We start from the raw sequence: 16,623 nt of genomic DNA on the forward strand, positions 1-16,623 counted from the left end.
CAAATCTTGGACTATCAAAAACGGACCAATTCCGCTGGAAAATAACTGAACCTGTGGTCTGTGTGGTCAGAAAAATGGTTGCTCCCCATCCTGCTCGAATGAAGCCTAACTAGCATTAACCATACTTAAGGGACACGCCCACATTGTCCAATAGTATAGGAGGACTAGAGGAGCACATCTTAACAGGGCAAAACACACATCATTGAGTCTATATAGATAAAAAGCCTTTTCTATTACATACATGACTAACTGACCTAAATTCTAATGTATGTCAAACATTTTGATGGCATAACACAAGGCGCTTTTTATATGATAATCAAATGCAAAAAACTGTAAATAATACAATACAGCTCTTACACTCTTAATCCAAATTTTGGTGGCATTATCAAGAAATCATCAAGCTGATAGATTCAAAAGCAATCAAAAAAGAAGCATCTTGTAAATGGGTGGATTTAGCGAACAATGAGCTTTCAGAGAATTACATAGTAACGAACAGTAATGACAATTTTTAGATATTGGCCTAGATCCCAGGCACCTCTCAGCTGTTGATTTTGTCTCAAAGGGCTTCTTATGATGTTATTTATTTATTGGTGTATTGTAAATACTGTGATTTTGTTGTTTGTTTGCTGTTGTCTGACTTGGTGGCAATCAAATTTCCCCATGGGGATCAATAAAGCTGTCTGTCTGTCTGTCTATCTATCTATCTATCTATCTATCTATCTATCTATCTATCTATCTATCTATCTATCTATCTAACTATCTATCTATCTATCTATCTAGCCATCTATCTATCCATCTATCTATCCATCTATCCATCTATCTATCCATCTATCCATCTATCTATCTATCTATCTATCTAGCCATCCATCTATCCATCTATCCATCTATCTATCTATCTATCTATCTATGCATCTATCCATCCATCTATCTATGTATCCATCTATCCATCAATCTATCTACGTATCTATCTATCTATCTATCCATCTAACAATGACATGTTGTCCTAGATCAGAAGGAGAGAGGTCAACAGAAAAAACATCTACAGTAGCAGCAGCCACTCCTTGTATTTGATATACAGCCATAAAAACCCCAGTTTAACTCCACCAACATCCCACAGCACCATTTTCTGAAGGCGTGACTCTCCTTATTCTGATTCACATCGTGTGTGTTTTTGCCCCCTTTTTTTTTTTTTTACGAGACAACCATCTTTTTCCATCCAGATGTGCAGCCAATGAGGAGCTGTTTCCAGTGAAGGAGAAGAAGAAGGAGGAGGAGGAGGAAGAAGGAATGCAGCAGGATGCTTATTATTATCATGGCTGTCAAAACCCACCAGTGTGCGTTTAGATAAAACAGCCTTTTTCATGTAAGGTTTGACGAGGATGATGTGCACCATGTCCGCTGCAGCCGTCGCGGTGTGGCTCGGTACTGGTACGTATATATAGGTTAAATATCCGGTGTGTTTTTAACGCTGTTTGCCTGTAATGCGGGCATCCATGCTAGTTAGCTAGTTAGTTAGCATGCTGCTGTTCAGCTACTGTGCTCAGTTTTTCCAAGAGGCTGAGGAGGAGACATGGAAACATAGCTAACAATAGACAGCTATACCGTTACACGGTATAAGAGTGGCTACACAGTCAACGTGAGACATGTGTTTTTGTTACGTTACCTTACATCTAACTAATAACGCTGTCTTTGCTAGTTCTTCATTCTTGTCATTCATTTCAGCTTTAATTAACGTACCTTTGAGAAAACAGCGTCTTGTTCGCAGGCCTGTGTTTATATGTAGACCAGCAGGTGTTGTTATGAATGCCTAGTTAAGTAGATAATGCTAGTTTAGCAGCATATTACAGTTAATTACCTGTGGTAACAACGTTACGCATTGTTATTATAGACCATGTCATTGCCACTCTGTTGCCAGGGCAACAGCTCCAAGTTTACTTCCTGGTTAGCTACTTCATTAACAAATATAATAATAATAATAATAATAAAAAATCGTTCATTGAACTGGCATCACACAGTGGACTTTTTTTTACTTTTATTTTTTTTATATATTTTTATATGAAATTATGATTTCAGATCCAGAAATGCCATTATAGTATTTCATTGCCATCCTGTTGCTAGGGCAACAGCTCCAAGTTTACTACCTGGTAGCTACTTCATTAACAAATATAATAAAACAAAAATAATAATAATTCGTTCATTGAACTGGCATCACACAGTGAAACAGCAATGTTTGTTTTCTCACCAATTCCTTTGATTTTTTACTTTGATTTTTTTATATATTTTTATATGGGCCCATTTATAATGTTTATGTTGTCAAGCTTAAAAAGGTCTATATACTCTCAGTTGCCAGTTTATTAGGTACACATAGCTACAGCTAATGCAGTCTAATACAACAGCTGTGTAATAACTCATCTGAATTTTAACATCCATTTACAATTAGAAATCCGCCTATCACTTTAAAAATACAGCAGGACTAAATGATGTATATCTTACACTGTAAAAAAACAAACATTTTTTTCAGTTATATGTAGACCAGCAGGTGTGTTATTATGAACGCCTAATTAAGTAACTAATGCTAGTTTAGCAGCATATTACAGTTAATTACCTGTAGTAATAACGTTACACACTGTTTATATAGACCATTTCATTCCCATCCTGTTGCTAGGGCAACAGCTCCAAGTTTATTTCCTGGTAGATACTTCATTAACAAATATAATAATACAGAAATAATAATAATTCGTTAATTGAACTGGCATCACACAGTGAAACAGCAATGTTTCTTTTCTCAACAATTCCTTTTATTTTTTCCTTTTTATTTTTTTTATATGAAATTATGATTTCAGATCCAGTAATGCCATTATACCACATGGAGGGGCTTATTTGTTTTTGTGTATTTGCATATATGTATATTTGTATGTATGCAGGCTACGCTATGTGTCTCCTAGTTTTTTTTTAGAGACTCTTGTGACAGTTCAGATGTGAGTGAGAGGGAGACGTTTTGTGTTTTTAGCATCATTTATATGAAAAGAGGACTTACTGCCACATTTGGACAGTAGGAAACCAAGCACAGCTCACACTATGCTGTGTTGTTAAGAATAATAATTATAATAATAATAAACGAAATACAAAGGGGCCCATTTATAATGTTTATGTTGTCAAGCTTGAAAAGGTCTATATACTCTCAGTTGCCAGTTTATTAGGTACACATAGCTACAACTAATGCAGTCTAATACAACAGCTGTGTAATAACTCCTACCTATATGAAGGTTGTAATGTCATACCTGAATTTTAACATCCATTTACACTTTAAAGATACAGCAGGACTAAATGATGTATGACTTACACTGTAAAAAAAAACTTTTTTTCAGTTATATGTAGACCAGCAGGTGTTGTTATGGATGCCTAATTAAGTAGCTAATGCTAGTTTAGCAGCATACGTTACAGTTAATTACCTGTGGTAATAACGTTACGCACTGTTTATATAGACCATTTCATTGCCACTCTGTTTCTAGGGCAACAGCTCCAAGTTTGTTAACAAACAGGAAATACAAAGGGGCCCATTTATAATGTTTATGTTGTCAAGCTTGTTGTCAACAAAAAACTCCTACCTTCATGAAGGTTGTAATGTCATACCTGAATTTTAACATCCATTTACAATTACAAATCAGCCTACTATCACTTTAAAAAATACAGCAGGACCAAATAATGTATGTCTTAGCGAGACAAAATGTGTCAATGCAAGGGTACACCTAATAATTACTCTAATCATCATCTGTTGATTTCCTTGATTAATCCATTATTCGTTATGTCAGAATAGTGATTTATATATGTAATTATAATTTGCCTAAGCCCAAGGAAGAGATATCCATGTCTTGTTTTATTTGACCAACAGTCCAAAACCTAAAGATATTTTGTTTAATGACATATATGACAAAGAAAAGCATCAAATCCTCACATTTTCACATATATGCATCACATATCTGAAACACACTTGCAGAAAACTTCATTAATTCAAATCAAGGCTTAAAACTTTTCTGTTTGCCACTGAGAAGCTCTCAGTTTTCTATGCACCACATAGCTGAAACATACTCCCAGAAAGTAGGGATGCACCGAGCCGACTTTTTCAGTCCTGATATCGATACCTGGGCTTTGGATATCGGCCCATACCGAGTACTGATTTGATACCAGTGTTTAATCAATAAGCTGTGCCTCACTGTGTGGAAGTGACTGGGATCATTCTTTTATGTGTAAGGCAACATCAGGCTTGACTTAAACGTAGTTATAATTTCCCACAGCCCAGGGAAAAGATATTCATGTCTTGTTTTTCCTCACATTTGCACATGCATATATGCACCACATATCTGAAACACACTTGCAGAAAACTTCACTCATTCAAATCAAGGCTTAAAACTTTTCTGTCAGCCACTGTTTTTTATTAATCTAAAAAGTGAACATTCATGAAGGGAGTCTTTACAGCACAGCTGTTGCATTAGACTGCATTAGTTTTAGCTAGGTGTACCTAATAAACTGGCAACAAACCGAATGTATAGTTCAGAACGCCCCCTTGAAAGACACTCTTGTTCCATTCATGCTTTTATTCATTGATCCAATAGTCTACATTGTGCATGCCTATGATGTCAAACACACCGCTTTTCATGAGAGAAATGCCCATATGGAGCGAACCATGGGCTCGAAGCAGAGAACAGCCCTGTACAGAGACGGTGAGTGGGTGTGTGTGCAGTGGTGCACTTCGTGTGTTGACCCGCTGTCCCCTCCCCCCTGTCATAACACAGTGACACGCTCAACTGATTCCCCATTAATACTGGTGTTATTGTTTTCAGTTGTCTGCTGTCCCACAAACTTGGCCCACTTACTTTTGCTGTAACAGAAGTTTACCGAATTTAAATGTTGTCTAAACCGTGTCCTTGCTAGAAGTAGTATCCTAAATCATTAACTATGAGACAAATCTTCTGTTTAACATGTTACTGGTACTTTACCAACCCAATCGTTTTAGACAAATCAGTGATTTGCTTACCTTTATAGAGCGCTAGAAGATTGAACTAGCTGTTTCTTGTCCTTCTGCTTGTTGTGACACCCAACTACTTTCACTTCCAGGTCTGCGTTTAGAGACTTCGAAATGGTCACGGGCAGAGTACCAAAGCTGCGAACAGCACAAACAGTAGCAATCCTTGTTGTCTGTGCTTCCCCGCCGAACACCAAAGAAGCACATGCATTCCTCCTGACCCGGACGACGTGCACATATAAAGCTGATTCGACAGAACTAAAGGACATCCTCCCTTATGCCTCTGCCTCAGAGGACTCAGTTAGCTATAGAGCCATTAGAGGGACAAGGGTGGCTTATTGTCTCTACGTTACCAGTGGCATTTTTAACTAAGGCATCACTCCTGAGGCTTCAGCCAATCCAAGGTCGGCCCAGAAGACCATAAAATCTGGTTAAGCATTTCCACCTCCCCCAAGGCCTGTCAGTGATCTTCTAACAAATGCAAGTCAGCTATTATGATTATGTGCAATGTAAAGAGAATACTTTAGTTTAAATGTGAGTCCAATTATCAGGAAAAGTGTAGCTTGTTGCGTGTGTCAGCGTCCACTTGTCCGTCTTTACATTCGTCCTACTGCAGAATCCGACAGGTTAGTCTCCAGTGCACAGTCTAGTATTAACTGTAATTGGTGATGTATTACATGCAGTAAGAGCGCTGCAGTCCATCACCTCGAGAAGGCCTGGCAGAAAGTCAGCCAGCCACAAATAAGCAGATCTGATGCTATTAGCTGTAGCTTAGTTAGTGATCTTTACTTAGCAAAGGTGAGGGATAGACACAGTCCAATAGGATCCTGTAAGCGAGAACATAAGGCTGCCAGGAGCGTGTGTTAGGCCTAAATGCTTGTTTGTTGAATCAAAGCGTTAATGTTGACAGGCCAAAACACATTTCAAATCCCATAGGTCATTTCCTATTCCTCTGACAATTAGGTGAGACCAGGCCATCTGGACTCCCCCCCTTGTGTAAGTGCCGCCTGCCTCATCTGTGGACGTGCCACAAATGTTTACACCGCATCCAGTTGGGTCTCTGAGCAGAACAGAATAGCCAGTACTTGACCTTGACCAGGAGCGTGTGACCGCGGTCCTTTTGTGTGGTGAAGAATTAATGAGGCCCAACAGGTCGGGTAAAAGAATCCGAGCACGGCGCGCATTCAGTCTGGGATTTGCAAAATCGACTCATCACTTGGTGTGTTGAAACTGAATGAGGTTTTATTCCTGGTCTCTGAATAACCTCGATCGTAATGTCACGGGTGCTGCAGTAGCAGGGAGAGGAGCACGGTGTGGATTAGTCAAGCTCGGGTGGTTCCCTCAATCTGTTCTTAGAAAGAGATGTGGTGCATATAATAACCTCAGGTTTATATAGGCAACACCACATTCAGTGGCCGCTAAATGCTATTGATTGTGTCTAGCTGTGGCCGAGCCCTTGGGGACATGGGACATATGGCCAGTTCAGTGATTGTGGCCACAGATGTAGCCCAGTTTAACACACATACATACGGGACCGTTTTATAACTTCCAGCAGCTCATCATCCGTAGATTGCAGTCAGGCAATTTGGCCTTGTGAGATGTGGACTTGCTTAATAATCTACAGCTTACTGTGTCACCTAATCTTCGATAACCCCTTTGTGCACCCTGGTAATAGATAACAACCAAAGATCACATACTGGCTTCCTCTTTCATGGATTAAAATGTAAATCCTGCTCTATTACTCAGAGACTCTCCTTGTTGGAAATCAGCTTCTGTTCAAGGATCACAGTGCAGTAACAGAAGCCCACTTCATGTTATGATGCGGCTGATGATAGTTATGTAGTAATATGTTGGTTTGATGCTAATGAGAAGATGAAGCAGGGGATAAATAATAATGAAAATCTGTTAGTGGGAAGGTGCCACACACACTTTCTCATGCCGTCCTGTCACTGCTTAATATGTCTGCAGGCGAGAACAGTCCAAACTCTTTTTCCCTCCTCCTCCTCCTCTTGCACTTCATAGCACAGATCTACAGTTTTCTCTCCCTTCTTCTCCTCTTCCTCCTTGTACTCTCAGTCTCCCATGGTGATTAAAAATGGAGTGCCCACCCACTGAGGGAGAGAGAGAGAGAGAGAGAGAGAGGACGGGGAAAAAGTGAGAAGAGAAAAACGCTGCACAAAAATACTTAGAGGTTGAAAGAAGTGAGCAAGAGAAGGGGGGAAATAGTGAAAGGGAACGATGCAAAGAGAAGGAGAGAGCTTTGCAATTCACCTCCAGTCTTACATTGTGTAAACTTTTGTTAAAGGGGCTGCCATTTTTATGAGCCGATGCCCTTCACAAATAACGACTAAATGTTTGTGTTTGAAATGGAGTGGGGCTAAACAGAGAGACATAATGGAGACAGAGTGGGAGGAGGGCATGAAAACAACTCAGTACAGTCTCATTACTGCTGCTCTTACTCACAGTACCTCGGCTCCTTGGCCCTGAGATTCATTGTTTTGGTTTAGCAGCATGCTCTTATTATTATGTACAAAATCATAGTCTTTTCCGGCACCTAATAATGTGAGTTGACGCCTTCACACTTGGCTGTTTCTGCAACCTTGTGTGAAGCGAATGCATTTTAACCTTCAAGAGAATGCAGATGCTAGGCAAGAAACATAGACAAATCTATCAGTATGAGCTTTTTTTTCCTTTATTTTAGGGCTGTCAATCGATTCAAATATTTAATCACGAATAATAGCACGATTGTCCATGATTAATCGCAAATTAATCACATATTTTTTATCTGTTCAAAATGTACCATAAAGGGAGATTTGTCAAGTATTTAATACTCTTATCAACATGGAATGGGCAAATATGCTTGCTCTATGGTACTGTATGTATATATTTATTATTGGAAATCAATTAACACACAAAACAATGACAAATATTGTCCAGAAATCCTCACAGGTACTGCATTTAGCATAAAAAATATGCTTAAATCATAACATGGCAAACTCAAGCCCAACAGGCAGCAACAGCTGTCAGTGTGCTGACTTGACCATGACTAGAACCCATTTTCATTCACATATCTTGAGGTCAGAGGTCAAGGGACCCCTTTGAAAATGACATGCCAGTTTTTCCTCGCAAAAAATTAAACGCAAGTTTGGAACATTATTTAACATCTTTCTCGACAACCTAGTATGACATGGTACCGATGGTGTCATTACGTTTTGTAATTTCATATGATACCAGTATCTTCACTGTAGCTTTAAAACTGAGCCCGCTACAACCTCCAAAAGATTGATTGCATTAATGCGCCTAAGAAATTAGTGGCTTTAAAACGAATGTGCGTTATTATCGCGTTAACTTTGACAGCACTACTTTATTTGTTTTCGCCCTCTCTTCTTTTCCAATTAATGCCGCTGGTAGGTCATTAACATTCAACAAAACACACAGAAACAATACCCAGTTTCAGGAGCTAATTTTCCTTTTTGTTTTGAAATTTGTGTTTCAGTGGTCACCATCTTGTCGAGGTCGCACGCAGACCGTAACGTCTACCCATCAGCAGGAGTGCTCTTCGTCCATGTTCTGGAGAGAGAGTACTTCAAAGGAGAGTTTCCTCCCTACCCAAAATCAGGTATAACACCATCACATTCACACTTTCTGCAGATTAATACACATTTTTGATTATCTAAATGACTAAAACATTCGTACAGTTTAGTTGTTGGCAGTGCATTGCCCATTCATTATATTTCAGTGGTAGAAAATGCTTAGCTGCTGTTGGCAACACATCCACAATCCAGCTAATGGCTCTAAATGTACATTACTGAATTGGTTCTGACTCATAACCGATCATTGGGGGGCCCCCCCCTCCTCCTCAATAAACAGCTTTGCCTTCAGGTGATGCCAGCAGTGACCCGATCACATTCAACACCAACCTGATGGGCTACCCCGACCGGCCCGGCTGGCTGCGCTACATCCAGAGGACCCAGCACAGCGACGGAGTGCTCTATGGCTCCCCCACCGCAACGCACGCTGGCAAGCCCTCTGTCATAGAGGTGGGTGGTTGGACCGCTGTCAAAGTGAAGATGAAGGCTTCTGTTTTAATAAGTGTTGAACATGAAAGCATTACATGAAAAGACTCTGACATATCCAGCGATTTAAATGGAAGACATTTGTAGTCTTAACCAGAAACATGAAGGTAACGGAGTAGTAGCACATTTGAATTGATTTTACTGAGCACAGCTGATTTGCATGCATTTAGTAGTAGCATAGTGCAACGTTACGCTACGAGTCTTCAGACTTGAATTCCATTATGTTTTTTTATGCTTTCCCCCATAAGCCACTGTAGAAATTCTTTTCCCAAAAGGCTTAGCGTTCCCAGCGGCGCCCATATAGCCTATATATGCGGCGTCTCAGTTGGGTACAGAGCCTGCATAGTGTATCTAGCTCAGCCTTGTCCAGAGGGCTGCTGCTATATAAGCTGCACTGATCTGGGCTTAAACTTTCACCCCTGTGTGTTGCAGATTACCGCCTATAACAGACGCACTTTCGAGACGGCGCGGCACAACTTGGTCATAAACATCATGGGCACGGAAGGTAAGAGGTGCCAGTACAGTATGAGAGCCTAAAGCAAACAGAGCTCAGACTAGGCAACTTCCCTGATTAAATCCTGAGGGCACATTCAGTACTTAAATGGTGTATTGGAAATGTTGAACTAATGAGAACTAATCAATCATTTCTTAAGAAAAGCAACATTACATATTGATCTATCTGCTGAAGCCTGTGTGGTGAGAATATTTTGACAGTCTGAATCAGTTATTGTCTTTAGATAAACAAAGTATCATAGGTTGGCCATCATAAATCAGTATGATATGTTGTGGCTTCTGTAAACACATAAACGTAGACTTAAAACCTACCTATTCAGCCAGGCCTTTCATTAAGAATGGTTATTATTTTATTCACTTATTTTATTGTTTTTAAGTGATCAAACTTTATACTTTATTGTTATTTTATTAATCACCTATTTTATTGTATTTAATTTGTATAGATTTATTCTATTTTATTGTTATTTTACTAATCACTTATTTTATTGAATTTAATTTCTATAATTTTATTTTATTTTATTGTTATTTTATTAATCTCTTATTATGTTGTATTTAATTTGTATAATTTTATTCTATTTTATTATTTTATTAATCACTTATTTTATTGTATTTAATATGTATAATTTAATTTGATTTTATTGATATTTTATTAATCCCTTATTTTATTGTGTTTAATTTGCATAATTTTATTTTAATTTATCGTCATTTTATTAACCACTTATTTTATTGTATTTAATTTGTATAATATTATTCAATTTTATTGTTATTTTATTAATCTAGTTCTTACCTCAAACAGTTTTACTACTATTACTGTCATTATAGCTTTTAATTTAATTGTATTACATTTTTATGATTTTATTGTCTCGCGTGCATTGGTCTCAAATTATCACAATGTTGAATTATTTTTTGTCTTTTTTGTTGTTTTCCCGGTTCTGTCTCACGTTTGGCTTTTCAGTCATATCTGTGAAGCACTTTGAACTGCATTAACCTGTATGAAAGGTGCCATACAAATAAAGTTTGATTGATTGAAAGTGTGAACACATAGTCCTGTATTGGTACAATTACGGTTATAAATTATTACGGTATATCTGCGTATAGGAAGCAGCCGTTCCTTTTCGTCTGAGTGACTGCACCTCACATCTGTGCACATCTGCATGTTTGCACAGTGGCTTGTTGACCAGTCGCGGTACATGCAGCACAATATGAACTGAATTTGGTTGAACGCTCGGCAGATGTTCGCAGCGCCAGCTTGACATCACTCTCCCTTTTTCTGTGATGTCATCCGCCATCTGCCCCCCAGAAGGAAGCCGTGTCATAACAGAGCGGAGACAGACACACCAGAGTCTGCTGGTCAGACTGGTGAAGTCAGTGTCAACTGATGCAGCAGTAATAAAGTATTAATGATGTCTTAGCCAGCAGAACGCCGCTGTAGCTGGCCCTCCTGTCTTCTTCCTCCCTCATCTTACTGCCATTTTTCACCTTTTTCACCTCTCTCCCTCTTCACAGAGTTCCCTCTGCCCTTCCAGGCCGAGTTTTACATCAAAAACATGAACGTGGAGGAGATGCTGGCCAGCGAGGTGCTGGGCGACTTCCTGGGAGCGGTGAAGAACATATGGCAGCCTGAGCGCCTCAACGCCATAAACATCACCTCGGCGCTGGACCGTGGCGGCCGCGTGCCCCTGCCAATCAACAACCTCAAGGAAGGGTGAGGATTGTGAAAGCCGGACTTGTATTGCAACAAATACACAGAGTGCTCTTTCATACTGAAGGAAATATGATCCAGTCACAGCTAAATCAGGTTCATTTTATAGCACTTTGCATTGATTTTACATTTTAAAAACCAAACTAAGTGCAGGAATAGTGTTACGATTTAGGTATAATTCCTCTCATACACAATAAGCATGAGGTTTAACAGCCGTAAAGATTCTCTCCTCCTCTTCACCTCTCTCAATCAAACAAATCGCTGATTTCTCAGCCCACTCGCATCATGTTGACATTTTATTTAATTGGGCCCTGGGGATCCGCAGTTCGCTGCGAATTACATGAGTGCACTTGGCCGTCAGCACTGACAGATACTGTCAGCTGGTCTAGTTCAGAGGGGAATGAAGAAGCCCACATGAAATGCCATAAGTTGTGCATCAAAGATTCATGCCGACGTTTTTGGAAGATGAAAGCGTGTAGGAGAACGTCTCAGTGGAGGAGAATTGCTCTGACTATTACAAGCCGCAGCATAAACATGTAAAACGAGGCTCCCTCTTCTCTCCTCATGCTTTGTATTTCCCCGTCTCCTCGCCTCCCCTAGAGTGTATGTGATGGTTGGCGCTGATGTTCCCTTCTCGTCGTGCCTGCGGGAGGTGGAAAGCCCACATAACCAGCTGCGCTGCAGTCAAGAGATGGAGCCAGTCATCAGCTGCGACAAGAAGTTCAGGGCTCAGTTTGACATCGATTGGTGTAAGATCTCTCTGGTGAGGATTGCCTTGTACAGATTTCCCTGAATTGAAAATTGCAGGTTCCTTAAAGGGATAGTTTGTGTGTTTTTGAAGTGGGGTTACCAGCAGGAGTACCAGAACTGGAGCAAAGCAATGTACTGCTGTGGACGTGGCCGGCAGGAAAACGCATTGCAGCCACCTAAAAGAAAGGCCCACCTAAAAAATTGATGATCCGTTTAAGTGTACACTATATTTAGAATATTTTCCGACGGCGAACTGAACTGAAAGTGAAACGTATCTATACTGCTTTTGTATAACATCTGAGCCTTCTGACTTTGGAGAAAGCGAAGATAAGTTTCACTTCCAGTTCAGTTCCCCGTCAGAAAGGAGAAGGAAAGGGATGTCTGACAGCAAGATAAAGCGGTGAAAATATTCTAAATATAGCCTAAATGGATATTGATTTGTTTAGGTGAGCCTTTCTTTTACATGGCTAAAATACTTTTTGCCACCATCCCCGTCCACACCACTGTATTGCTTTGTAGGTAATACACTGACTATGGATAAGTACCTCATACAACCCCACTTCAAAACACTCGAACTATACCTTTAATGCTGAGGCAAGAGGATAACACAGACACTACTCTTCTTTGTGCTCCATAAGCAATGTTTTTGACTAAATGCTGTCATGAATAAACATTACACCTTTTTTCCACAAATGCTGAATTACCTACGCCTTATGTCTTCAGGTTGACATACACAAAGTGGTCCCGGTATACATTACCCGTCCCGACCCGGGCACCGGGATCCTGCCTGAGTTTGGGGAATACAACCCCCCGTCTGAGTCTCTGATGGGCCGGAACTACTTTTCCGACTTCCTTATCACGCTGGCTGTTCCCTCCGCCGTGGCACTAGTCCTCTTCTTCATCCTCGGCTACACTATGTGCTGCCGACGGGAAGGGGTGTAAGTGTGCTTGGTCTTATACTTTTTAATGCAAATACTGCACCCAGACACCCCAACAAACATTTGAACAAAGCACAGAAACTATTACTAGACAGGATGGATAGTGCAGGATATTTAGATAATCTGGACTGGAATTGCAGCTTGTCATTACCATCCAGTTGTATGGTCCATTCCTATTTCAGTTCTCCATGAATATCTGCCACAGCATTTCGTTTTAATTTCATCGTGTACATGTTGATGTTTGGAAGCGTAGCCATGACATCGATCATCATTCTCCATCATTTACAGGCTGGGAGAGACGTGCCCCCTCGTTCACTCAATGTCCCATCACCATTTCCACCCAACAATCCATTCACTTGTGTGTAGATGTCTCTTTAACTATTAATATTAGTATTTAATTCATCCATTTTTGTTTTGTTTCTAGGGAAAAAAGAAACATGCAAACACCAGAGTAAGTGTTTTACCTCTCCTGTGTTTTCCTTTATTTTTGGGTCTGTTTCTGTCCCCCTCCTCTCTCTTTGGTTTGCAGTTTTGTCATCTATGTTGTCATTGACGGCTTTCTCATAACCATTCATGTGCTCATCTGCGTGTTGACATCCATTCATCCAATGGGCTGCTCAAAAATATCTATGTCTAGATCAGTAACAAATTGCTTTTAAGCACATCAAATCTTGGAGACTAAGAACATATCTTGCACCATAAGTCAGATGAGGTAAAGAAGTCACAGAGATAGGAGGTTATATTACTGTTGTGCATGCATGAATTGAGTGCAGAGCTTGCCATAGCTGATACGAGTTCAAATATTTTCATAAATAAAGCATTGCACACGGGATGAGACAAATTAACACCACCAAACCACGACAACACGAGCTACAATACATGTTAACGTCGCCGCCTTCACTCCCCCTCTCCAGCATCCAGCTGGTCCACCACAGCTCCATCCAGAAGTCCAGCAAAGAGCTGCGCAGCATGTCTAAGAACCGGGAGATCTCCTGGCCCCTCTCCACGCTGCCCGTCTTCAACCCAGTCAGCGGCGAGGTGGTGCCGCCCATCCACCCCGACAACTACGAGACCACCAGCATGCCCCTCATGCAGACACAGACGTGAGTTGAAAGATTATTTGTAGGGGTTGTCAAAGTAGTAACTACAAAAGTAGTAGTAGCGCAGTTTAAAAGCTAGAGTGAAGATACTGGTATCATATGAAACTAAGAAACCTAAGGAATCCATTAGTACCAACCATGTCATACTAGCTTGTCGTGAAGGAGGATAAATAACGCTCCAAATGTGGGCTAAATTTTGGCAGAGGAAAAACTGCCATGGCTGTTTTCAAAGGGCTCCCTTGACCTCTGACCTCAAGATATGAGAATGAAAATGGGTTCTATGGGTACCAACGAGTCTCCCCTTTACAGACATGTCCACTTTATGATAATCACATGCAGTTTGGGGCAAGTCATAGTCAAGTCAGCACACTGACACACTGACAGCTGTTGTTGCCTGTTGGGCTGCAGTTTGCCATGTTATGATTTAAGTATATTTTTATGCTAAATGCAGTACCTGTGAGGGTTTCTGGACAATATGTGTCATTGTTTTGTGTTGTTAATTGATTTCCTATAACAAATATATATATACATTTGCATAAAGCAGCATATTTGTCCACTCCCATGTTGATAAGAGTATTATATACTTGATAAATCTCCTTTTAAGGTACATTTTTGAACAGATACAAAATGTGTACTTAATTTGCGATTAATCGCAAATTAACTATTTTAATCCATTGACAGCCCTAATTATTTGGTTTGGGTTGGAGGGGAAATGCACGTGTGTGGTAACGCAGCACGTGAAATGCACCCATGCTCATTATTAGAATATATGGCTTACAGGCGTCAGTATATAGGGGAAATACGTATGAGTTAAAACAATACCATTATTGTCTAATCTTGTTTTCAGGGCTTCTTACAGTACCATGTTTACAGCTAAAGCCAGTCAGGCCTTCGGAAAATATGACTTTAGCTTAAGAGCTTCAAGCCGTCCCATGATTTTTTCCTAATGGGCTTGAAACTCAGAAAAATGTGCTAATATAAGTACAACACATGATACTAAAGGCTCTTGTAATGCGTGTGAATGTCTGTTAACCATAATATCATTGTTGATAATTTCAGAAATCTGCAAAACCAGATTACGATACCACAGCAACGGCCATCGGGTTAGTATTTCCTTCAACCTTTGTATAAGCAATCTGCCTCACTCCATCTGAATGTGTGTTATGAATGTGACTAATAAATAAATATAGATGCTTGCATGGGCTTCAGTTACATGAGCAGATGTCAGAGCAACATTTAAGCTTTGACTAGTTATTATGAGGTTGTTCTGACATATTTCTTCATTTAATAAGGTGACTCTATACAGACAATAATAATTCATTTTGGAGTTATTTTTAGAGCTGCAACAATTATTCGATTAATTGATTAGTTGCCAACTATAAAGTTAATCGCCAACAATTTTGATTAAGAAGAAAAAAAGTCAAATTATCTGATTTTTAAATGTGAATATTTTCTGGTTTCTTTACTCCTCTATGACAGTATACTGAATATATTTGAGTTGTGGACAAAACAAGACATTTGAGGACGTCATATTGGGCTTTGGGAAACACTGATCGCCATTTTTCACCATTTTCTGACATTTTATAGACCAAACAACTAATCGATTAATCGAGAAAAAATAATAGATTAATTGACGATGAAAATAATCATTAGTTGCAGCCCTAATTATTTTGCTGTGTTGCACACAACCTTAGTCTGATCTTTGACTATCTCCCTCCTGTGTCACTGTTAAAATACAAGCATCCAGACTTTATTCAGTCGGACACAGTTTAATGAAAGCAGATCATTTTTGCTACGGCTCTGCGAGAAATCAGGCACAAGAACTTTCCTTTTTGTCTTAGTGGTGTCTGTAATTCTGGTGTAATTGTGTGTGAGCGCCCTCCTGTGTTCATGGTGTTCAGCTGCATGACGGCTCTTAACACTAACCTGCTGCTCTCTCTGTTCACTGCTAACAAAGGAGATAATTATGTCATGTCAACATTTCGAAGGCTGGAGGTAGGTGCTGTTAGTCTGTTAATGAATAAGTGTTGAGATAATTCATGCTGATTCATGTGGTATTTCAGCTCATGTCTTCTGTATTCATTCTAGGTAAATGGTATTCCTGAAGAGAGAAAGGTGGCCGAAGCACTGAATTTGTGACCAGAGACAACGGGTGTCGGAGTGTTGACGGGTGTTGATTTCATATCCATATCTGTTTTTTTCTAACATTTGTGCCAATCTGCATGCCTCAAAAGTGTCTTTACAAAAGATTTATCGTCCATATTGCACTTCCACCTTGAAGAGTGAGTGTGAAAGAGATCAAAAGAGCTTAGCGGATTATAAAAAAACACATTAGAATATTTTGAAATATTTGTAAATGTTAAAAACTATGTTTGTATTTCTACTTGCTTTGCACAATGAACCTCTTAGAGGAAAAAAGGGAGTTTTACATGGAAATGCTTTTAGTTGTCATGTGTTATTAATTATATGTATTTGTGTCACATGATAACAATAAATTTACCTTTGTCACAATAATAATAAT

The 16,623-nt window shown here is 39.6% G+C and overlaps 2 protein-coding genes across 15 annotated transcripts in view; one reads left to right on the top strand and one right to left on the bottom strand.

Moving 5' to 3' along the window:
• Nucleotides 1-5,333, bottom strand: part of ppp1r9a (protein phosphatase 1, regulatory subunit 9A) — a 66,601-nt gene extending 61,268 nt beyond the window's left edge. For all 6 annotated transcript variants that reach the window (XM_074614003.1, XM_074614001.1, XM_074613999.1 and 3 more), the window contains exon 1: nucleotides 5,036-5,333. The gene's annotated coding sequence lies outside the window, so the exon portion shown is untranslated. The remainder of the gene's footprint in view (nucleotides 1-5,035) is intronic.
• sgce (sarcoglycan, epsilon) lies at nucleotides 1,248-16,606 on the top strand. Of its 9 annotated transcripts, none has more exons than XM_074614010.1 (12): nucleotides 1,248-1,428; nucleotides 8,520-8,642; nucleotides 8,894-9,063; nucleotides 9,532-9,604; nucleotides 11,119-11,317; nucleotides 11,915-12,077; nucleotides 12,788-13,002; nucleotides 13,427-13,453; nucleotides 13,917-14,105; nucleotides 15,162-15,205; nucleotides 16,060-16,097; nucleotides 16,191-16,389. In XM_074614010.1, exons 1-12 carry the CDS (start codon nucleotides 1,380-1,382, stop codon nucleotides 16,239-16,241), a joined length of 1,341 nt encoding a protein of 446 aa, XP_074470111.1. In that variant the 5' UTR covers nucleotides 1,248-1,379; the 3' UTR covers nucleotides 16,242-16,389. The 9 variants fall into 9 exon arrangements, with proteins under 9 accessions (XP_074470111.1, XP_074470113.1, XP_074470114.1 ...); XM_074614012.1 differs by having other exon boundaries at nucleotides 8,906-9,063; XM_074614006.1 differs by lacking the exon at nucleotides 1,248-1,428 and adding an exon at nucleotides 4,565-4,721 and having other exon boundaries at nucleotides 8,906-9,063.
• The last annotated feature ends 17 nt before the right edge of the window (nucleotides 16,607-16,623 follow it).

This window comes from Sebastes fasciatus, chromosome 17 (genome assembly GCF_043250625.1).
Source record: "Sebastes fasciatus isolate fSebFas1 chromosome 17, fSebFas1.pri, whole genome shotgun sequence".
In the NCBI taxonomy this organism is placed as follows: domain Eukaryota; kingdom Metazoa; phylum Chordata; class Actinopteri; order Perciformes; family Sebastidae; genus Sebastes; species Sebastes fasciatus.

Excerpts from the sequence above, each read along its gene's own strand:
- sgce (XM_074614005.1), top strand. The coding sequence starts at position 4,589 with ATGCTTTTATTCATTGATCCAATAGTCTACATTGTGCATGCCTATGAT. Across the intron at positions 8,643-8,893 it reads TCCTCCCTACCCAAAATCAG|CTTTGCCTTCAGGTGATGCC; the intron begins GTATAACACCAT and ends CTCAATAAACAG. Across the intron at positions 14,106-15,161 it reads CCCCTCATGCAGACACAGAC|AAATCTGCAAAACCAGATTA; the intron begins GTGAGTTGAAAG and ends TGATAATTTCAG.